Genomic DNA, 25,485 nt, shown 5'->3' with positions numbered 1-25,485 from the left:
GGGCATTATATCAAGCAATACTTAGTCTTTATTTGAGTTGTGAGTCAGCAGTTAGAATTGAAGGAAGTACAGGAAGATGGTTTAATGTTAAATCTGGTGTGAGACAAGGATGTACATTATCCCCTCTGTTATTCATTATCTATATGGATCACATTATGAAGAGGATATTATATTATCCCCTCTGTTATTCATTATCTATATGGATCACATTATGAAGGAAAGTGGTATTAAACCTGATATCAAAATTGGAGATGTTAATGTCAGCTCTTTGCTTTATGCAGATGATGTTATACTTCTAAATAAATCCGCTACAAGTCTGCAAGATTCTCTGACTAAATTGAATAGCTGTTGTAATAGATATGGTATGAAGGTCAGCAATAAAAAGACAAAGGCAATGAAAATAGGCAGAATCATTGAAAATGTCAACTGTGTTGTGAATGGAGAACCTGTGGAACAAGTAAAACATTTCAGCTACTTAGGCACAATTTTTAGTGAAGATGGTAAATTAAATATAGAAATAGACAACAGAATCAGCAAAGCTGGTATGGTGGGAAGTCATTTGAATAAATTCATATGGAATAAGAGAGAAATTAGTCGGAACACTAAATTAGCTGTATACAAGACAGTGTTCAAACCAGTTTTAACTTATGGATCTGAGAGCTGGGTCAGAAGTAAAACACTTGACCAAAGACTAGAGACCGCAGATATGAGAGTCCTGAGAAAGATTAGAGGCGTGAACAGATGGCATCAATGGCAATATCATATTAAAAATGAGGATATTAGGAAAGAACTTGACATTGTCAGCATCCAGGAATGCGTTAGCAGAGCTAATCTCAGGTGGTATGGTCACTTAAATAGAATGGGAGAGGATAGATTAGCAAAACAAGTGTTCTCTGCCAGGTTGGCAGGAAAACGACCCAGAGGAAGACCAAGATACAGGTGGATTAATACAGTACAAAGTGCCTTAGACAATAGAAATATAAGATGTGATAATGTTGGAGTCTTGACAAGTAACAGACTGATTTGGAGGAAAATTGTAGATATGAAGTTAGTAATGATGTAATTTTTTCATGTAGTACTGTCATATCCTGTACACCCCTGGAGGGTACATAGCAGGAATTTGATGATGATGATGATGATAAATCTCTCAATTCTAAACACCAGTTCCGACACTAATTAATATTTCGAATTTAAAAATACAGCACTTTAACACGAATTATACATTAGTGAAAAAAGTTAACCTTAGTGTCTTTTATTACAACTGAGTTTTTGAAGGTTTTAGTTAGGCTAGGACTTCTGTTGCTATTTTCTATCTGTTAACTTATTAATTTTGGGATGAATTAAAGTGAAGACAGTCAGAAAGTTGCAGTCAGTTCCTCTGTTTTGTTTTAAGCACAGTCATGGCAGAAAATGCAGTTTCACAAAGATATGTGGTGGGAAAACAAAGAAAAAATTTCATTGCTATTTAATGTAAATATGGATATTCTTATGCAGAATTTTGAATTACTCATAGAATTGAAAGTACTTTCCAGTCCTTTATCTGATGATGTTGGTTGAAGTAAGTTGAAGGGTTTCTTCATAGGAAAGGGCTGACAACATCTTCAAGTGGGCTGCAATAATATCTGAAACTGAATTCTGTGAATGGAAATCATCTGCTTCCATAATATAATCTTAGTATGACTGAAACATTTCATTATTTCTTTCTGCAATCATATTAAACCAGAGTTTGAGCTTCTTTTTGAAAAATTCTATCTTGTTCCAAGCATTCTTGACATTTTAAATTCAACTCGTTTTTTTAGGAAAATATGTTGCTGATATATGTCAGCCTCGCTACCCGTTGCTGATCTTGGAAATAATGGGACATGTCACTTTAACTGCTCAACTTTCTTTCAGAGTTCACACTCTTGAGAACTTTACCACGGGACAGCCAACAAACTTCCAAATGGAAAAGATTTTGATGATCAGAGCCATTTCATCGCACAATGCTTTTAACAGTCTTGTATTAAAAGCACTGTTTTTTATGTAATTAATAATTTTAACAGATTGAGACAGGACTTCATTAAGCTCAGGTGCCATTTTTTTTGGAGGCCAGGTTTTGCCTATGAATGTAGCAATGCATTGACAATAAGTTGTTGCCCACCATATCCTTAATTTTTGTGACTAAACCTAAATTTCTACCTGTAAGACAGGCAGTGCCATCAGTACAAACTCCAATGCAATTTTTCTATTCGAGACCTGTCTCTTCAGTGAAATCATTTAAAACTTTGAAAATTTCACTGCTGGTAGTGTGCATAGGTAATTCAGAAACACATAAAATGCCTTCCTTCATGTCACTTTCATCATGGTCAATATATCATACATATGTAAGTAAAATGCTGTCGTTCTGAATATCTGATCTGTAGATTCGTCCAGTTATAATGCAGACAATTTCGATTATTTAATTTTTTTTCACTGAGTTGCATTTCTGTATCTTCTTCTGTCATATGAGTTATCTGCCTTTCATCTGTATCATTTGACAATGGGATGTCTTTCATATTCTGTAGGCTATTGAAATGCTTAGAAATGGAGGAAAAGGTACTGTATGACATGAAAACTGAAGATAACGACATTCTAGATGTCTGGAGTAATTATTTTGAAAGACTGCTAAATGAAACACGTAATGAAGCAGGGTCAGCACATTGGTAGAAACTCACAACAGGAATGTAGTCAGGAGTACATATCCATATTTGAATTAGAAAAGTCATCTGGAGTAGATAAATTTGTCCAGACATGCTCAAATATGCAGACATAAAAACAGTAGCTCCATTCCATAATTCAGAAGTCCTGTTCAGAGGGTCAAATTCCAGAGGATTGGAGCACATCTGTCATAGTAGCCATATGTAAAAAGGGATAAAACTGAATGTCAAAATTACAGAAGTATTCTTGTACTCAGTGTTCCTTGTAAGATTTATGCAAGTATAATTTAGAAACAGCTAACAATAATTGTGGAAGAGATGCTTGGTGAAAGATCAAGCTGGATTCAGGTCAAATAGAAGTTATTAGAATCAGATTTTCACTTTAACACAAACAGTTGAGAAATCTTGGGAATATAACAGGGATCTGGAAAGAGCATATGACAAGCTGTAAGCTCTTCAAAACACTACAGTTATATGGCATAAATGGAACATTATATCGAGCAATACATAGTCTATTTAAGCTGTAAGTCAGCAGTTAGAATTGAAGGAGGTAAAGGAAGATGGTTAGAAGTAAAATCAGGTGTGTTACAAGGGGCACATTATCTCGACTGTTATTCATTTATCTATATGGATCACATTATGAAAGAAAGTGATATTAAAAATGGCATCAAAATTTTTGATGTTTATCTTAGTAGATCTTTTCTTTATATGCAGATTATATTATACTTCTCAATAAATCCAGTACTACTCTGCAAGATTCCTTGACTAAATGTTGTAGCAGGTTTAGTATGAAAACCAGCAATAAAAAGACAAAGACAATGAAAATAGGGCAAAGCATTAAAAACATCAACTGTATCCTGGATGGTGAACCTATAGAACAAGTAAAGCAGTTCAGCTATTTAGGCACAATGTTTAGTGAAGATGGTTAATATGGAAATGGACAACAGAATTGATAAAGCTGGTATGATAGGACGTCAGCTGAATAAATTTATATGGTATAAGAAAAGAATCATCAAATTCCCGATATATACCCTCAAGGGATGTACAGGATATGATAGTACTACATGAAAAATTACATCATTACTAACTTCTTATCTACAATTTTCCTCGAAATCAGTCTGTTACTTGTCAAGACTCCAACATTATCAGATCTTATATTTCTATCTTCTAAGGCACTTTTTACTGTATCAATTCACCGATATATTGGTCTTCCTCTGGATCTTTTTCCTGTCAACCTGGCAGCAAACACTTGTTTTGCTAATTTTTCCTCTGCCATTCTGTTTAAGTGACCATACCATCTGAGATTAGCTCTGTTAACACATTCCTAAATGCTGACAATATCCTCATTTTTAATATAATATTGCCATTGATGCCATCTGTTCATGCTCCTAATCTTTCTCAGGACTCTCATATCTGCAGTCTCTAGTCTTTGGTCAAGTGTTTTACTATTGACCCAACTCTCAGATCCATAAGTTAAAAGTGGCTTGAATACTGTCTTTTATACGGCTAATTTAGTGTTTTGGTTAATTTCTCTCTTATTCCATATAAATTTATTCAGTTGGCTTCCTACCATACCAGCTTTGTTGATTCTGTTGTCTATTTCCCTATTTAATTTACCATCTTCACTAAAAATCATACCTAAGTAGCTGAAATTGTTCTATAGGTTCTCCATTCACAATGCAGTTGATATTTTCATTGTTTCAGCCTATTTTCATTGTCTTTGTCTTTTTAATGCTGACCTTCATACCATATCTATTACAACAAGTATTCACTTTAGTCATTGAATCTTGCAGACATGTAGTGGATTTATTTAGAACTATAACATCATCTGCATAAAGCAAAGAGCTGACATTAACATCTCCAATTTTGATATCAGGTTTAATACCACTTTCGTGATCCATATAGATAATGAATAAGAGAGGGGATAAATTACATCCTTGCCTGACATCAGATTTAACATTAAACCACCTTCCTGTACTTTCTTCAATTCTAACTGCTGAGTTACAACTCAAATAAAGACTAAGTATTGCTTTACATAATGCCCCATTAACACCATATAACTGTAGCGTTTCGAATAGCTTCTCTCTTGGCACCTTGTCATATGCCTTTTCCAGATCTACAAAAATTATTACAAAAAACTAATTACAATTATTACAAAAAATTACTCAAAACACTAAATTAGCTCTATACAAACAGTGTGCGATTCAATTTTAACTTATGGATCTGACAGCTGGGTTAGAAATAAAACACTTGATCAAAGACTAGAGACGTCTAATATGAGATTTCTGAGAAAGATTATTGGAGTGAACAGATGACATCATTGGCAGTATCACATTGAAAATGAGTATCTTAGGAAAGAACTCTCCATTGTTAGCATTCAGTAATGTGTTAGTAGAGCTAATCTCCGGTCACTTAAACAGAATGAGAAAGGAACAATTAGTAGAACAAGTGTTCTTTGCCAGGTTGGCAGGAAAAAGATCTGCAGGAAGACCAAATAGATGGATTGATACTATAAAAAGTGTCTTAAAACAGAGAAATATAACATTGATTATATTGAAGTCTTCACAGATAACAGATTAATATGTAGGAAAATTATGCATATGAGAGTTCTGAAAAAGATTAGTGGAGTGAACAGATGACATCATTGGCAGTATCACATTGAAAAATCAGTATCTTAGGTAAGAACTCTCCATTGTTAGCATTCAGTAATGTGTTAGTCGTTTAATGGTGTAACTTTTTTTATGTAGTGCTATCATAATTATCATCTACATTCTCTTGGGGTACAAATCAGGAATTTAATGATGATAATGATGATGAATAACCTTACATCATTTAATAAGAAATCTGGCCTAGCACAGCTTGGAATTGGCACTGATCACAGAATCTTCCTGTCTAAAATATGCTTACACGTTATTGATATCACTTCAAGTTCGAATGTTTATTTAAGGAGAGCACTGAAGCTGTACTTCATCATCCTAATATGAATCAAGTCAACTGTCTCTCCTTACCAAAAACTTGGAATGTCTTATTCTCATCAGACATAGATTTTGAATATATACCGTATTTTCCGGTGTATAAGACACACTTTTTTACCTTAAAAATTCATCTTAAAAATGGGGTGCGTCTTATATGATGAAGGTAAAGATTGTTTCCTCTTTTCAAGTCATATGCACTCCCTTTTATGTTCCAAGATCTTTGTAGGCTGTTAATGGTGCAATCAAATTGATGCCGTGATCTTCACCTGACTTCTAGCGAGTCATTGGCTAAGAACGTGGAGTCCCTATTCAAGTTTCATAATATCTTATCCGAGTAATCAGTTACCAATGTTTATCAGTATTGAGTTGACGTATTGAGATATTTTGTGTTCAGTTTGATATTTCCCCATAGATTTTAGTGATGGAAAAAAACAGGCAACATTCATATACTTCAAGTTACAAATTGCAGGTTGTAAAATATGCGGAAGAACACAGGAATAGGGAAGCCGAAAGACATTTTGGACCTCCACCTACAGAAAAAATTATTAGAACTTGGCGTGGTCAGAAGGAGATTTTGTACAATTTGCGTAATGAAAAGCACGTGGAACATGGAAAAATTGCGATGTGACCAGAACTAGAGACCGAAGTTTTGAAATGGGTGCAAGAAAATCGGCAAAATGGCATTGCCATTTCAACAAAAATGATTCGTACACATGCAGTCAAAGTAGCCTGTGAGGTTTTTTCCAGAAAAGTGTATTAAATTTCTTGAGTGCATCTTATACACCGGAAAATACGGTGTATGTGTATATATATATATATATATATATATATATATTGAAAATCTATGTCTGAATCTATATTAGGATGATGAAGCATAGCTTCAGTGCTCTCCTTAAATAAACATTCTAACTTGAAGTGATATCAATAACATGTAAGCACATTTTAGACAGGAAGATGCTGTGATCAGTGCCAATTCCAAGCTGTGCTAGGCCAGATTTCTTATTAAATGATGTAAGGTTATTCATCATCATTAAATTCCTGATTTGTACCCCCAGGGGATGTAGATGATAATTATGATAGTACTACATAAAAAAAGTTACACCATTAAATGACTAACACATTATATATATATATGTGTACCTTCAAGGGGGCATACCATTATGCCATCATGCAACTCATATAGTTTTTCAAATAATCTATTGTTAATGTTCTACCTTGTTGCCACTGATGACTATGATGACCTGCAAATTTCAGATTTAAATCTTTGCCAATTAAAATTTATTACTTTAATCTCTTCATTATCCTCATATATAAGTGTAGTCTAGTCATACAATTATAGCAAAAGTATTTCTGAATCATCAGATAACAAGAATCTGTTTTTAAGTTTGTAAATCTGAAAAAAAAAACATAAGACGCAGTGGCAAAAGAACAGCTGTCCAAAACTTGCAATTCAATTATGTAAACAGGAAATTCGTTTGAATAATGTGTGGTGGGTATTTAAGGTCAGCAGACAGAATTAAAGAAGGTAGATGAAGATGATTTGATATAAAATTAGGTGTGAATCAAGGATGCACACTACTTCCGCTGATAATTATCATCATTATCATCATCAGTGCTCAAAAATTATGAAAAATAAATAAAAAATTCACTCCTCCAAGACCTCCTTACTCATTTTTTAACTTCACTATGGCTGAGGAAGATCCTTAAGCTCACATCATTGAAGGGAATGGAACCTAGGACACTCCTTCCCCAGGCATACAGTTGCAAAGCGCATAACCACTATGCACTTTGCAACTGTAAATTCGAAAAGAAATTGTCGATATGGAGTTCGCAATAATTTTCACTTTTCATGTAGTACTTGTATAGTATCCTAGAAGCTCCTTGAGGGTACATATCAAGAATTTTATGATATTGAATATGAATATATTCAGTTTTACCGTGTATTTATATATGGAATATAATGTATTGGTATTCAAAAAATAAACTTATTAGTAATTTTTATTAATTTACATAAAAATTAGGACCTTCATATGCCCTTAGGTAACTTAAGGTGTAATTCTAGTTTACTGTGAGAAGACCTCTACATAGCCTTAAAAATTGCACACAATTCACTAGAGTTTCTGATCATCTAGTGGTCAGTAATCACCTTTTTATAATACATCCCAGTAGTGTTATCCTGAATACTGCACAAATGAGGATGTTCTATCTTAGTTTCACTTTGCCAACTAAATTGTATTTTGCATTCACTTAAAACAAAAATAAAATCTTAGTACAGAATAACAAAACATCAGGCTAGCCGGGAATTCCACTTAAGCAGAGTACTTCTGTTTTCATCAGTGAATTAGAATGAAGAGTAAAAAAATTCAGGTACTAGAACAAACTTAACTGAAGATGGGCATTATCAGCATGTGAAATTGGCAGAAGAATTACAGAAGTATCACCTCAACGTAATTGGTATTACGGAGACTTTAAAAAAAGACTAAAACAGTGAGATTCTGAAAAATAAGTAACCATAAGATGCTATATGTGATCAATCATTATCAGGGAAAAGAAGTTGTAACTATGTCTGTGCAAAAACCAATGTATCTAACTATCGGCCAATTGGTATCTCAGGAGTGCTGGTGAAGATTTTGGAAAAATTGGTTAGTGCTTGCATTCAGAAGTGGATTGACAGTGAATCTCTACTTTGCAATGAGCAACATGGGTTTACTAAGGGGAAGGTCATGTTTTAGCAACTTGTTCACATTCTATAACAATTTTACCATTGAACTAGGCAAGGGGAATGGATACACCATGATGATTTTGCTAAGGCTTTTGACAGAATAGATTGTTGACATGGTAGAATAGACATGGTAGACTGTTGCATAAATTGGAGAATATGGGTTTGGCTTATGGGATATTAGCATGGATAAGAGGATCGTGGTACCGACTGACAGATATCAAAAAGTTGTATACAGGGGATGTGAGTCTGCAAGATTTAAGGTAACCAGTGGTGTACCACAAGGATCAATCCTTGGTCCACTGTTATTCAGTCTGTAGGAAGGATTTGATAGGTGACATACAGCTGTTTGCTGATGATGCAAAGATACGTAGGGTAATCAGGAATGCTGCTGATATTCAGTACTTGCAGAATGATTTGAGCCTGGAATTGTGGGCATGGGAAAATGGAAGTCAGTTCAATGTCAGTAAATGTAAAGTCATTCACTTCGGTGTGATTAGATATCCAGTGTCGTATTGTATTGGTGGGATTCTGCTAGAAGAAACTGATGGGACCAGGGATCTTGGAATGTTAGTAGATAGAATGTTGAAGTTCAGGGACCATGTAGCAAAGATTGCAAACACAACTCAAAAGATAATTGCAGTGCTGAAACAAACGTTCACATGTAAAGAAAAGGATGTCATTTTCTCTCTTTACAAGGGATTGATAAGACCTCACTTGGACACAGGTCTGGTCTCCTGATTTCTGTTGTGATTCTGATATATTGGAGAGAGTGAAAAGGAGAGCGATATTAAGATTATGGAATACTGATTATGAAGACAGATTGAGAATTTGTAGATTGTAGATGCAAACAGGAGAAAGAGGGGTTATATGATTGAGACTTACGAACTTCTGAAAGGGTCATGAAAGGATTTCAGTTGATGAAATTTTTCAATTTATTGAGGGTGGGGGGAAAGGACAAGAGGGCATCCTTGGAAGCTGAGATTGAATGCAGCCAAGAAGGGGGCAAGGGCTAGATTTTTTCCTCATAGTGTGTTGCGTGATTGAATGGATTGCCATTCGATGTTGTGAGTGCAAGCAGTGTGAACAAATTCAAGAATAACTGGTGCTTGTAGTATGTGGCCTCACTCAATGAGTCCCTCACTCCCTGGAAGTCTCTCTTATAATAATAATAATATTCTACAGTAAGCATGAAGATAAACTTTCTGAATGGCTGGCAGTTTTAGAGTCAAGTGATTTGGGCATATTTCAAGATGGAAAATTTGAAATGAGGCTTATTTGTGAATTTGTTCAAAAATTTTTCAGGTTATTAGAGAGGGCATCTGACAAAGAAAAAAGAAAAGCTAGTTCTTGTTAGTGCTCTAAACGGCAGAGTGAGAAATAAATATATATATGACACATACAAAAATGAGTTAAAAACATTTGTAGTAAAGAGCAAAGTTAATAATATGGTACATATCTGTCTGATCTCTCTTCTTGGCATGGACTAATCATCATTATTACTATATTCAAATAAAGATATATATAAATTCACATGGAGAGAAGACATAAGAAATAAAAAAATTCCTATTGACTTTTCTTTCTGCTGGTCTGACGAGTTAGTGGACTTGACTTTTGAAACTACAGGCTGCAGGTTCAAATCCTGCTGTGAGCATGGATGCTTGGGAATGTGTTTATTATGAAATTAATTTCATTGCCTGGTACATGACTAGTGCTCTACTTATTGAAGGCCTGAAATAGTGTGAAAAAGTTCCATGTTTGGTCTCTGGAACAAGGTTTCTGGATTATGTAAAAACAAATCAATAAATTTAAAAAAATCTCTTAGCCCATCCACTGTAATAATGCACTGTAGGTTTTACAACCTTTCATGGGTGGCAATCACATTAAAAAATGTTATTGTTGATAGTGATATACTGCTAAAGGATTAAAGAGTACATAAAAGATTTAAAAAAAAGAAAAAAGGACAATCCCTATAGGGTTGTCATGCTCATCTAGAGCAGGCTGTTACAAACATCTATGCCCAATGTGGAATTTGAACCCACAAATCCTCAAAAGGTTGGAGAGCGGGTATGCTATCCACTCGGGCAATCAGGTTTGCTCATTTGAAATAGGAAGTCATAGTTGAGCAGGATAAAAGTGAGTATGACATTCAAAAGAAGGACATACCACCCTTATGACTTAATTTACCTCAAAAGGTCCTTTTCCCATTCAGTTGTATTCATTTGTTGTCCCTATTCTCCAAATTCTGATAAACACCCTAACCTCTTTCATTTCTTGTCTTCGAGTGTTGATTTTTTACAGTCCAAATAGCCAAACAGTAAAGTTGTCTAACAAGGTAAATAATAGTGAGGTTGTCTTTCTTGGTGACTGCAGTTTTCACCACCTCTGAATGAATTACTTACTCCATTTTCCACTGAACAAGCTGGAAGAGCTGCATAGATACCAGACATAAGCAACAGGCTTTCACATTTTCCAACTACCAACCAGAATACCTGTTAATCTTCTTCAAAAACACCTTTTATCCCTTCCATGCCTAACCAGTTTCTCTGATAAATATACTTTAGATGTTAGCTTTGCTCTCAGTAACTAAGACTATAGCTTTAGTCATATCATGTGCTAAATACTGTTTTTGCTCTTCTGATTCAAACATTTGCTTCACTCAAGCCCCAGAGCACTGTCTACACCTAGATTTTTCAACAAGTCTGTGGCAGGCTGCAAAAAGAGTGATATGGTTCATTATAGCATGCAAAAACTACAAATAGAAGTCCAAGGTGGGTTTGTTAGAATCAGTTGTTTCAGTAATACTTATGCCATAAGGTTTTGCAAATTAACATAAGGAAAAGAGTGAATAATATACTTACTAGCCATTATTTAAATTAAGGGGATATTAAATCTCACATTGTTTTAAATAATGTTTATATCGCCGAAATGAAGCCTATTGGCTCTTTATATTTAAGTAACTTATTATCCATATATGTCAACCTGAAAATTACAAATCATCATCAGTGGCTTTAGGAAATTTGAATACAAAGTAGAACACAAACAGTAGTTTATTTAAAAGATTAAGAGCCACTTGATGTTATACATAGGACAGTGCAAATGGATAATAGAGAAAACATATATTATTTTAAAAAATAAAGTTGTCATTAGAATAATACTCTCCCATATTTTCAACAGTAAGAAGCATTCATTCTGATTCAGTTTTGGATGATGTGTAAGGCTCTGCCGCTTTCTTTAAACAAATGTTCAAACTTATGGTGGCAACAATGGAATAAGTGTGTTTCAGACTAGAGAATATTGTGGTATCAATTCCATGCTGTTCAAGCAAGGCCACATTTGTCAGATCTCTTATTAACAATGTAAGATTAGTGTTCTTGCATTCTTTTCTCCCCTGAATGTCCAGTTTGCCTGAAATAAGAAAGAAGACAATAACACCACACTTGGTTGACATCAGGAAACACGAGAGGGGATTATTTATCTTCAAAGATGGCGAACTACTGATAGTTTGTTGAAAGGAATAAATGTTGCCACTAGATTATGCTTTTTAAGGATTCTAGAGATTGGTTCCAAGATGCCATAAATGTGGGTAGGAACCCTTCATATCATTTCATTGTTGTTGGAGCCTGGCTTATCTCTCATCTCATCTTCCTTTTTCCCTCTTTTGCCTTGCGGTGTCGAGGGTTAGTTAATCATTGGACCTCAAATTGTTCACAGGATAAGGTGGTCAGCCCTACACCCCGGTGTATCCTATGTCTGTAATGTTTAGTTCTCAAGGCCAGTTTGCCTGCTTTGCGGGATGAAAAACCCCAGGATGAACTGGGGAAAAACCCTACTGTCTGCACCCAAGACTAGCTAACTTAGCTATGGCTGAAGATCCTTCAGCTCCTCACGTCACGGACGGGAATCAAACCTAGAACATTCCTTTCCCAGGCATATGGTTGCAAAGCACACAGCCACTAGGCTAACCATGTGGACTAGCTTGGCTTATAGGAAAAAAAAAAAAAAAGATGTTGCATAGTCTATTCTTAGATGTTGAGATGTATATACCATTTGATGTCCAGAAGTTCTTGTTGAATATAGTGTTCAGTAAACATATGCTTCCATAAACGGAAGTAATTAGTTCTCCTGTCAAGGAGTGATTGAGTTTGATGTCTAGGAAAGCTAGTTTGTTTTCTTTTTCTATTTCCATCACAGAATTAATTCATGGATGTAAATAGTTTATGTTTTCTAGAAAGGCAGGTAATGTATCTTTGTTGTGGGGACCAGATCACAAAGACATCACCTCTGTAATGTACCCTTTTGAAATGAGGGGGGTGAGGATATATGGATAAGAAAAGGAATACTTCTGGATGTTCTAGATAAAAGTCTGCAAGAACAGGAAAGAGTGGGTTCCCCATAGCGATCCCTTCAACTTGTCTGTAAATTCTGTTCTGACAAAGAAAATATCCTGAATGAATGATAGAGTTGAATAATTTTACTATATCTGGCAGAAAGTTTTATGAGAGCAAATGAAAGGAATCTTCCAGAGGGATGTTAATGAATAGGGATTCAGTATTGAAGCTGACCATTAAGTTATTAGATTGAAGGGAAAGATTTTGCTTTTTCAGGGAAACTGGAAGCATTTTTTTCTAAAAGGACAGAAATAACTAATGTGAGCCTTTAATAAATGTGCATTTAATATAGGAGAATGAGGATCTTTCCTTGGCAAGGCCAAAAAAAAGTTTAAGATTGAGGCTGAAAGCTTCATCTGTCGGAAACACATAGAAAGAGAGAGACATTTCCAGACCTGCAAGGATATCTCATGATGAGATGGAAATATTGGTTTCTGGACAAAATGCGCTGAGAATCTGATGTGTCTCTTAAGTAAACTTGTGAGATGTTGGATAGACTTAGAAAAAAATTTAAACATGTAAACTTAAACTTATGTGAAATAAATTTATTAGATGTAAAATTTTGCCTATGTATCATAGGCATCCTTAGTACCTGAAAATGGAACAGAATATAAAATTACAATTAAAGAATCATTTTCAAAAAAGCAGGACTATAGTGGTAATAGGACAACAAGTGGTCAGTAAAATTTCCAACTGCTAAAAAAAATTACAATAATATAATAATCAGAAATTTATATAAAGGGATAACTGAAGGCCATCAGATCTGTGTGAGTTAGGTGAGTGTAGAAAGGTCTCTTCTGAATACTACTTCTATGTAAAAGCTTAGTTTTCTTTCCAAAAAAAAAACTGTTTGGTCAAGATAGCATGTTCTGCTAGGCCAGACTGTTCTGGTTCATGGTAATGTATGTAAGATTTATGTTCTTCACAGCAGATGACTAGAGATCTGCCAGACTGTCCAAAGTAAGACAAACCTCAGGAGCATGGAATGGAATCTGGTAGACAACTGCAAGATTTAGCAGAGGAAGGTTGTCTTTAGGTGACGAAAGGAAGGTAGAAATCTTCCTGACAGAACAAAAGGATACTACAATATTAAGAGATTTTAGAACTTTAGTTGTATATTCAGAAATCCTTTAATATAAAGGAGTGGAATGCAAGTGAGCTCTTCAGGAGATCTAGAGACTGGTAGTCTCAAGCTGCTAAAGGCTTTCTTAATAAAAGATTCATTAAACCCATTCTTTCATCCTCCAAACGGGTTATTTGTTATACCGATGGATCATCAGACACCAATATGATTAATGGAGGCACTGGTGTTCTCCTTCTACTCCCAGAAGGGTGAAAAACTTTCAATAAAAGTTGGATCTGGGAGAATCGCTTCCAATTTTACCAGCGAACTCTATGCAATAAATAAAGCACTAGAATCCTTCTTAAATCTATCATCATCTCAACAATCTGAAGGAATTATAATTTACAGTGACTCAAGATCAGTTATGGAGGCAATCAAAAATAGCAGTACCAAGCTCACACAAGACATCCATAAACTCTTAAACCAACTAAAGTGTTTAGGTAAAAGTTGCATTTTGCAATGGATTCCTGCACATGTAGGCATTGATTACAATGAGGCAGCTGATAAATTAGCAAAAGAGGCCAGAGAACTCAACCAAGAAACTCATATGATAACTCTTGTTGATGCCAATGCACTAGCAAAAGCTAAACTAATTCCACTGAAATCAGTGATACAACATCAAATTCCCGAAATCAGTGCTGACAGAAGGACCTCCACCTCGATAGCAAGACTACGAACAGGACATTATAGAGGAATGAAGATCAATACAGATGATACGAGAATATATAGAAACTGCAACAACTGCCCCAATACTGAACTGACACCCACTCACATCTTTACCTGTCCAGCAATTACAGCAGCCTTGCAAGAAATAGATCCTAATCCTGAACAATAGCTCTATACAAACAAAATCACAGACATAGCCAAAGCAGTACAAGGAGCACACAGAAACATCTAAGACTCTTCAAAGGACAAGACAACAACAACATTAAACCCATTTTTTTCATAAAAACTGATTTGTTATAATTCAGTACTTGTTATAAAAAGTCTTCAGTGGAATAAATATTACGAGCACAATGTAACAGGGTTTAAAATTTCCAATCTTTTGACTAGGATGATGAGGAGAATTAGCATGGATGTAACAATCAGTATGAGTTTCTTTTCTAAAAACAGAAAATTGCAAACTACCATCTGGTTGACAAAGAATTAAAATATGTAAAGTAAACTGAATTCTTCGATGAATCATATATATTTTTGAAATGATGTTTTAAATCTGATGATGAACCATATTGCAAATATATCATCTACGTATCTGTACCGTACCATACCATACCATAAGTTTAGGAGAAACATCTACATCTTCAAGATGATTTTCAAAATGTTCTATGTAACAATTTGCAAAAGTGTCTCATCATGGGGAGCTAGACCTAGAAGTGATACCAAGGCCGAAGTAATGCAGAAGTCATATTTCGATATACTAGTAGCCAAAAGTCTGGCTCCCACCGATAAGAACTCAATAAAATAGATGGCGAAACCGGTCTATATAGTAACCCTTCCCATAATGCATAGCATTATACTTAGTATCCCATAATGCAAGGCATTATGAGATACTAAGGTAAGTGATGTGAAGGCATTAGCTTCTATATACGAGTTGCCCAGGCCTGAAATTACTTGGTGCAAACTTAGTTTGCTTGCACTTGGATAAAGGATTAAACCAAGAATATAATTTCTTGGCATCTTTAATTTAAAAGAAATCATTGGATTCCTCATAATTCATCCATGTAGAATCATTGGCTAAGGGGGAGTAAGTCAAAGAATATGAAAGAAAAAATATTTTTGACATATAGTTTGCCATGTTCATGATAACTGTTACATCATCTTTGTCTGCATTTTTTCTTGAATTATAGTTTTCCTTTCTAAATTAGCCATGTTGTTTCTTGCCATGTAAGAAAATGAGTGAACTGAATTTTTTAATCTAATATTTGCAGGGTTTCATGGTTGGTTATGACGGTCTTTTTCTATGTGGCCTAAAAAGTCTTTTGGGATATAATTAAAAGTAATCACAAAATGGAAGCATTAAAAAAAAATTGCTTTCTATTGTGATTAAGTTATAGTCCAAGATATTAATGATTAACTTCTCACCTAGCAAGAAAATTCCTTCCTTTAACTTCTCATTGTAAAGACCAAGAAATTTTTAGTCAATTTTTACAGGAGATGAAAGTGAGGTTATATTGAATTATTATTATTATCCATCCTCCATGGAGTCAAAGGCTCATCGTGGGAGGTACATACTATTGCACACAATGCTCATCCAACCGTTCCTTAAAGTGATTCAATGTGTCTGCATTCACATCACATTCAGGCAATGCATTTCACTCACCAACCACTCTCCACGCAAAGAACTCACACCCACTTTATACAGTTTCCAGCGATGGCCTGTTTTTTCTACCTCCCTCCTCTCATTCTCTGAAAAATCTCTTCCATGTCTACCTGATAACAACCCCTGACTAGCTTATATGTCTCAGTCATATCCAGCCAAGTGGTTAGCGTATCCACTCTCCGACCAAAAGGCTGCAAGTTCGAATCCCACCGTGCACATGGATGTTTGTATTGTCTGTGAAAATACTGTTGGTGGGCTGTAGATAGCATTGGTGTAGATCATGAAATTAGTTGTGTTTATTGTTTATTATTATGTAATAATTATTATTATTATTATTACATAACATCTCTAGGAAGTCCAAAGAGATGTTATGTAATAATAATAATATCTCCCCCTCTTCTTCCTATTCACAAGGCTTTGCAATTTATATTCTCTCAATCTTTCCTCTTATTCCACATTCCAAAGGCCACTAACAACTTTTGTGAATTTTCTTTGGCTCCTTTTCAACATATCCTCATCATCGTGAAAACCCAACAACCAGATCCATGCACAATTATCCATATGAGGCCTAATCCAAGCCTTATACAGTGGCATCATAACCCCTTTATTTCTGCATGCCAGGGTCCTCAATATCATTGCCATTATCCAGTGTGATGTCTTCACAACCTGTGCAGTGTGACCCCTGAATTTCAGATCCTGGTCCACCACCATTCCCAGATCTCTCATTTCCTCTACCTTTTTTAAAGTTTCTTCACCGAGTGTATTTCATTGTTACTTACAAAATTTCAAAATTTTAAACTTCGCAACATTGAACTGAGAGTTCTACTTACCTGCCTATTCATGCAATCTATTCAAGATCAACTGCAAAGACATGACATCTGCTTTCTTTTTTTTTTATGTCAAGCCCATAAACGAGAGGTTGGTCGATCAACCACTACCCATATACGGTACATTAGTACCGTATATGAGTAGTGGATTGGGAAAGGCGGAACTTGTTTACATTTGATTTGAAAGAGTGTATATTGTATTCCTTGGGAAACACAACATGGGGAAGAGTGTTCCAGGGATGATGGAAGAGGAAAAGAAACTTGTTCCGTTTGTTTCAAGGTGCACTGTGAAGGGATGTTGAGCAGCAGCTGCACATGTTCCAACGAATTAAGTGGGGAAATTATTGGTGCTATTTCAGATGAACATTTTCCATGGAAATATTTGTAGAATATACATATTGCAGAAACCAGTTATCTGTGCAATAGTGGTGGGAATGAGTTGGTAAGAGATGGGTCATTAATAAGTCTAATTTCTCTCTTCTGAGTCAAGCATTTTGAGGGAGCTTTTAGAGGCCCCACCTCATATGCAAGAGCAGTATTCAATAGCCTGGCAGATTTGTGATTTGTACAATATTAGCAGCTGTTCATGGGTGAAGTAACATCTTGAGCGAAAGAGAAATCTTAGTTTTTTTGAAGCTGAGCATGCAATGATTGTGATGTGTTTATATCAGGAGAGGTTTGATGTCAGGGTAATTCCAAGGAGAGAAATCTCAAATTGTCTGGAAATTTGGGTATTGTCAAAAAGAATGCAGGGAATAAGAGAGAGAACTGGGTTTTATTAGCATTGAAATTGATTGTGTTATCTGAACCCCATTGGAGGATGGCTCGGAGATCAGAATTGAGAGTTGTTGGGGTGAGTTGTGTCGAGTAAGATTTATCAAATGAAAGGGAGGAGTGCAATGTTCTGTCATCTGCAAAACTGTATTGGGTTGGAGGTCAACTAAAGTAGGTCATTGATATATTGCATGAAGAGGGTATTGAATATTAGTTGAATGGTGAAAGGATAAGGAACAATCCACTATCACACACACTGTGTGCATCCAGACAGAGAGCTGGCAATCCAACTACACAAGTCCTGAGACAGACCAAATGATGATGGTAGTTTGCTTAGTAAGCCTTTGTGCCACACCCGGTCAAAGTCTTTGAAGATATTAAGTGCAACCACTTGAGATTCGCCGGTCTTCTTCATGGTATTTGTCCAGAGATGTTTGACATATGTGAGCAGATTCCTGTTGATTGGCAGCGACAGAATTCATACTGGCAGTCGTTTATTAGGCAGGTGCCTCCAAGGGAATTGATGATTTTTTCCATTACTTTAGACAGGACTGAGGTAAGCGAGATAGGGCAGTAGTTGGATGGCAGTGACTTGTCGCCCTTCTTGGGAATGGATTGAATATAGGCCAGGTTGTGGGATACATACCAGTGGAGTAAGAGAGAGAGAGTATATACAGGTGGCATAGGATAGGAGTCCGTTCTGGTACACAAACTTTCAAGACAATTGGAGGAATACCATCAGAGCCAGGAGACTTTTTTGTGTCTAATTTGGGCAGTGTTTTTCTGATCTCTTTCTGACAAAAGAATATAGGGGGGCATCTGGAATGGATGGGGTCATTTACCATTGTCAATTATGCATGCATTGGAAGCAAAGTGTGAAGCCAGATGATTGGCTTTTTCTGTGGATGATGATGCAATAGAGCCATCTGGATATGTTGAAAGTGAGAATATTGTTGGACAGAAATCACAGCCAATTGCTTTGGCGAGAGACCAAAACGGCTCGGCTACCATTTGCACAGACTGCTAGTTTCCTACATTTTGCTCTTTCAAACTCTGTCTGGAAACAATGATTGTTTTTTTTTTTCATCTATTTCGAGCTTCAGTATAAGTTGTAAAGGAGGATGCAGTTCTTGATTTGAGCCAGTTGCAATATGTTTGTTTGTTTGTTTTTTTCATTTGTACAGCCTTGGCACATCTTTTTGGAGAACCAGGGTTCATTTAGGGAATGGCAGTTCAGAGTACTGTGCGGAATGTATGTTTCCATTATGGTGAAGATTACTTTGGTGATGAGTTGGGTTGGAAGGCCGGAAGCAATAGTCCAACCATGGAAGTGTGGCATAGAAGTTGTGGAGGCTGTCCCACTTGGCCTGTTATAATGCCAAACTACTCTTGCATAGGAGTGTCTGTATAAGCGTTGTTGCATGGGGGGAGGAGATGAGCACTAGATTGTGGTCAGAATTACCCAGGAGGCTCACTACTTTCACTGTATTTGGAGGGGTCATTGGTGAGAAAGAGGCTGGTGTTGTGTACATTAAAATCTCATAGGAGGATAATTTCAGTGTTGGGAAAGTAGGACTGGAAAAAATGAATTTTTAAGGAGATGAAATTAAAGAGCTCAGAGTGGCTGTTTGCATCGGGGAAACAATAGAGATAGCAGATGAATTTGACTGAGTCGGGAAAAGATATTTTCAAACAAAAAAGGTCAAAGTTTGGCAATTCTAGGTTGGGTGCTCTCCGCCAAGGTATGCCAGAGCAGATGTATATGCAGATGCCACCCTTGGGTCGAAAGGAGTTAAAGAGTGTGTAGTTTGGAAGTTTGAGATACGTAGTGCTGGAAGAGGTGACTATTAAAATCATGACCTAAACTCCAACTTTAATAGTGGACACTATTAAAGTTGGAGTTTAGGTCATGGATGTTGGTGAAGTGGATATGCAAGGTTCTGTGAGGCATATATTTGACCACAAGGGTCTTGCACATTTCCTATGCAATGCCTGCATACTGGTTTCGATGGTGGCTATTAGTGGCATCACTTGATTTTTGCACCAATTTAACTTGCTTGTATTTGATGATCCAACTGCTGTATCTGTTTGATGTTTTTCTTTGAGTTCTCTTCGAAGTTGCTGTCCTTGTTCCCTCTGTGCAAATGTTAGCCCCAGTTTAAACACACTTGCCCCAGTTAAGCACGTGTGCATAACTGGGGCAAGTGTGTTTAAACTTGTTGTTGACTGCTGTTATTAATTTAGATGTGGTTGTCGGAATGTCACAAGTCACTTGTATGAGGTGCAGAAAGTTTGTTTCATCCTTTCTTTTATTTATGGACCTGAAATGTTGGCACCTGACAATATTTTTAGGATCGATGTTGCATTCTTCTGCTAATTTGTTGATGTCTTCTTTTAATGATTTTCTATTTTCCGTTTGGAAAGTTCAAAATAATGGCATACAATTTTTTCTGCTTTTGGCCTCCATCAAGTCGTATACCATTGACTTGATTAAGTCGCAGACTTCATTTGCAGGCAAAAGTGAACTTGTGTTGTGGCGCTGGTCATCATTTTGTTCAAGCTTCACTTCCATTACTCATATTTTGGAGTAAAAAGTAGATTCTGCATTGCTCTACTCTGTTTTGCATCATCTAAAATAGCTGCACTTAGTTAAATGTATCCCAATATCATTAATATACAAATTGAATAACAGTGGTCCCAAAACTGACCCCTGTAGTACACCACTAGTGACCTTCCTCTTATGGGATACCGCACCCTCATATACAACTTTCGGATACCTATCTGACAGCCACTCACTGATTCAACTCAGAAGTCTGTTATCCAATCCCATCTGTTTCAATTTATTTAATAGTTTTTTGTGTGGGAACCTATCCAAAGCTTTTGCAAAATCCAAGTACATCACTGTATATGCATCTCCCCTGTCCAAGGTATTTTTCACCTTGTTATGGTACATAATTAAGTTAATAAAACATGATCCCCCCCCCCCTTTAACAAACCCATGCTGATAACCACAAAGAATACTAATGTTTTCAATCCAATTCTGTATCCTACTTCTCACCAATGTTTCTAGTTTCTACTCCAGATATACAGATTGGCCTATAATTTGAAGCCACAGCCCTATCACCACCTTTGTGCAGTGGAACAATTTTAACTCTTCCTCCCTTGGAACCTGTACTGTTGTAAGACTCTTATTAAACAAGCATGCCAGTGCTATCACCAATTCCCTGGAACATTCCCTTAAGATGCGTTATGATATGCCATCAAATCCTGTCACCTTATTGACATCAAGGATATTATTTCCTCAAATACCTCCTGTTTACTTAAAATTAAGCCATCCTCTCCTATGTCCTCTACACTTAAGTTCCTCATGATTCCACCCTGATATCAGGATGAAACACCCTTATAAATTGATCGCTGAATACCTCAATAGTTCTTCTGCAGCAGACTTATCAAAGGAGGACACCTGCTCTACAGCTCTCCATCTCCACTACTCAATCCACCAACTACAGCGAACCACATCATCTATACCAATGCCATCTACTGTCCACTACCACTAGTATTTTCACAGACAATCACAAACGTCCATGCCCACAGCTGGATTCGAACCCGCAGCCTTTTGGCTGGAGAATGGATATGCTAACCACTTGGCCAACCAGGCCATTGCACACATACATTCACACATTGATACTGCTGTGTATTGCTTTATTGTTTAGTATGTTCTCATTATTACCCCATAGGTCAGTGCCTGTTAAATTAGCTAAAGAACAATGTAAATTAAGGAATAGGGAATTATATTCCCTATTGTGTAATGAATTATATTCATTACACAAGTAACTTATGGTATATCTTGTGTAATGAATTTTTTCTTAGGGAGTAGGAGAACAACAAATGCTTTGTGACAGATCAATGTTACTCTTTTTGTTCTGATAAGTTGATATCTGTCTGAAAACCTGAGAATAATTTGATTGTCTCTACAGTGTTTCAAAAATGTGAGGTGGTTCAATACTTTTTTTTATGTATATTATATTTCTGAGATATGTACCTGATGTTTCATTTCTCCTTGAAGGTTATTCCTGTTGATAAGATAAAGCTTATGACCACTAGTAGTAATTAAATGTTCCTAAAGGAAGATAATTCAGTTTCTTCTCAGCCAGTTTGTCCTCAACTGTTATTCAAGTAGAACTGTCAAAAAAAAAATTTATTTTCTAATCCTTTTATCTATCCATTAAAAGCACCAGCCTCATTAAAATTCATAACACAAAGTGGTCTATAAGCCTGTTCTTACCATATGCATACTTCTTCATTCTCCAAAGAGGTTTGTAGTCCTTGTTCTGAAAATATAAAACTTACTGAAGTTTTGAAATAAGAAAGAAGGAATAATCAGGGCTTGTTTACCACTTTTCCAACACACAGCATGACATCAGTTGGAGCTTTATCCCAAGTCCTAGTTGATGAAGAAAACTTTCTTATTTGTCAGATTAAAGAATCCAGCACCATCATTCATTCACGTCATTTTCTCTCTTTCTCTCCATTTCAAGAAGAAGAAGAAAGAGACATTCTAAGTGATGTCCAGAAATCCTTAATTAGACCACTTAACATACCTGACTTGATGAAGAAAACTTTCTTATTTGTCAGATTAAAGAATCCAGCACCATCATTCATTCACGTCATTTTCTCTCTTTCTCTCCATCTCAAGAAGAAGAAGAAAGAGACATTCTAAGTGATGTCCAGAAATCCTTAATTAGACCACTTAACATACCTGACTTCAACTTTTTAATTAATCACCTCTGAACAATGCTAGAAAACAGATGACACATTTCATATCATTTCATTGGTTCCTTGTGCATCAATTTTTAATTCTGTAACAGTACCTCTCAGTTGTTTTATGATAATATGTATTTCTCTCATCATCATTTTCGTGTTAATTAATGCTGAAGAATCTACTCATTCCTGTGGCGAAATTAGTGTTGTTTTTTTATATGCTTTTTAAATCCTTTTTGTTTACTAGAGGTTGTAAAGTTTACTTTATCAACAGTACTGATGAGTATTATTAGGAAGAATAACATTGGTCACATTCAACCATCTTTTCTTACTCACATTTCTCCCCCTCTCCACTTTCCATCTGTCTTCCTTCAGTATAATTCTCCAAAAATGATAACCTATTTATTTAAATTGAATGCAATAAAGAAAAAATAATAAAAATGATAAAGAAAAAATAAACATTTTCTTCCTTTTTTTTACTCTTGAAAATATTTAAATATGAAAAAAAGCCAACTTTTTATGCAATCCAGCATATAATTTAATTTTTTGTTTGTGTGCTTTTTAAGGGGAAGATTAAAACATGGCCGACATTTTACCTTTAAAAATGTCATAGGTGATATTGCCATTACTTTAGTAACTCCTAATGTGATTGGAGCATTTGCAGATGTAGAGCATCCTTATGTGGCTCATGGAAACTGGCTGCAGGTAAAGTTTTACTCATATCTTCTGAATTTTTTATATTCCTACATTGTATATTCTTGAATTATGTAGAGTATATGATATATTTCAGTCAAGTTTTCGCATCATTTATTTTTAAATACATCAGTCCTACATATGAGACCTCCAGGGAGTCCATGACTCATCAAGGGAGGGCACCTACTATACAGCTCTGTCTGCCCTACAGCTCATTCTAACCGCAACTACACCAACACCATCTACCGCCCACCACCATCACTAGTATTTCCACAGACAATCACAAACATCCATGCAAGAGCGGGATTCAAACCCACAGCCCTTTGGCTGGAGAGCGGATACGCACTTGGCTAACCAGGCCAGTTATGAGAAAGAAGGAATCAGTTGATGAGTTATCTTGAACAGCTGGAGGACTATCCCAAATCTGACCAACAATGGGATATTACTCACACATTTGAGATTGTACCCTGTAATCCTCTCTAAGATTGCCCATTGCTATCCAGTTAACTAATGATTTCCTCTCACGGATCCACTTCAATTCCTCTCTCATTAACATTTAGTTTCTGCATTATGCCTGTTCTACAGATACTTGTAGAACAGTGTTCTGCTCAAATGGCCACTATCACTCTCTCCTCCAAAACCATAAAAACAAGAGTTGCTGCTAACCAACATCCATTTATAGCCAGCTTCAAACTGACCAAAGCAAACCTTCTCTGCCTCTTCTTTCATTCCATGTACCTACCTCTACTCTTTGGAACAGTCTCCCTCACTCTTGACTTCCCCAAAAAATACAACCTTTAGCTGTTCAAAAAAGAAAAAAAAGTCACCATATTCCTTCTTTTGTATGCTATAGCATGGCTTGCAACCTTTCATGTGTCATCAGATGGGAAAAAAACAGAGAAAGTTGTTTTCTTCAAGAACTGAACAGAATGAAAGAGAAGGAGGATGAGAAGTGTTTGCTAAATTTGAAGCTGAATTATATATGTGTTCGTGTGTTGACCAGCAGCTTTTTCTCTTTATTTTATTTTATTATTTTTATATAGAAGTCAGCAAAAATAACACAATAACCATAGTAATAAACTTGAATGAAAAGCACAAATATTTCTCCCTGAAAATAACTGCATCATGATCAGTGTGTAGGAACAAGAAGAATGCAAGATAAATACAACAATCAGTTGACCAATTAAAAATGTTTGCTGCATGCTAGAAAAATAATATTAAAAAAAAAACTATAAATAATCAGTGGCAAAATGCATTACATTGTGTAAAGGAAAATGTGGTAATTTCTGAAACCTTTTTTAATAATTAAAAAAAAAATAACATGTTTACTTAAGTATAAAGAGCTAATAAGCTTCATTTCGGCAATGAAAACATTACTAAAATTAAGGGGATATTAAATCCCACATAGTTTTAAAACCGAATAAGAAACTCAAAGATAGGAATCAGAGAGTTTCTTGCCGAGTATATTCGGCAAGAAACTCTCTGATTCCTATCTTTGAGTTTCTTATTCGGTTTTAAAACTATGTGGGATTTAATATCCCCTTAATTTTAATAACATGTTTAGAAAAAAAAGTGAAAGAATGTTGGTCAGATACCTGTAGAAAAGCATAATGCAAAAGCATGGCATATACAAGAAAGTGATTCTTGTAAGAATAACTTTCTTGTATATGTCCTGCTTGTGATCAAGTCTGAGAGGAACCATCTATTAATTAGACTGCCTTCTTTATTTATTTATACATATACTTATGTATTTTGATGTTGGTATTTGAGAAGTTTGTACATTGATTTCTTTCAAAAATTGCTTTCAAAATCTTTGCCTTTACTAAATTCGAATGAAAAATTGTAATCATGATATACAGTATTACAATATCCTCACATCCTTTACATGTGAAAGCAGCAGTGGTGGTGGTAGTTGGCGGTAGATGGCGTTGATGTTAGATGATGAAGGTTGGTGGGGTAGTGAGACAAAGAGTTGTAGAGTTGATGCCCTCCCTCAATGAGTCTTTGGACTACCTGGAGGTGTGATGTAATAATAATAATAATATGCATAACAGATTTAAAACACATTATATGTGTCGTAAATTTATTACCCAACACATGGAAGGTCACAAGACCTATAACACTACAGGGCCATGTGTGAGCAAGTGATTAAGGAGAAAATATAGCCTGTCAGTATGTTTCTTAAAGAGTGGAGGAAAAACAGTATGGGAGAGATTGTTCTAAAGAA

At 35.7% G+C, this 25,485-nt stretch overlaps 1 protein-coding gene across 4 annotated transcripts in view; it reads left to right on the top strand.

Moving 5' to 3' along the window:
* The window catches only part of Su(fu) (suppressor of fused domain protein), a 494,976-nt gene that overhangs the window by 366,557 nt on the left and 102,934 nt on the right, over positions 1 to 25,485 (top strand). For all 4 annotated transcript variants that reach the window (XM_090393062.1, XM_090393061.1, XM_090393064.1 and 1 more), the window contains one exon: positions 23,132 to 23,270. In XM_090393062.1, coding sequence (XP_090249188.1) covers positions 23,132 to 23,270 — 139 coding nt within the window. The remainder of the gene's footprint in view (positions 1 to 23,131; positions 23,271 to 25,485) is intronic.

This window comes from Typopeltis vanoorti, chromosome 5 (assembly GCF_054136105.1).
Source record: "Typopeltis vanoorti isolate ZY-2024b chromosome 5, IOZ_Tvanoo_1.0, whole genome shotgun sequence".
Classification (NCBI taxonomy): domain Eukaryota; kingdom Metazoa; phylum Arthropoda; class Arachnida; order Uropygi; family Thelyphonidae; genus Typopeltis; species Typopeltis vanoorti.
The sequence above is the reverse complement of the archived record's forward strand: the minus strand, read 5'-3'. Positions and strand labels throughout refer to the sequence as shown.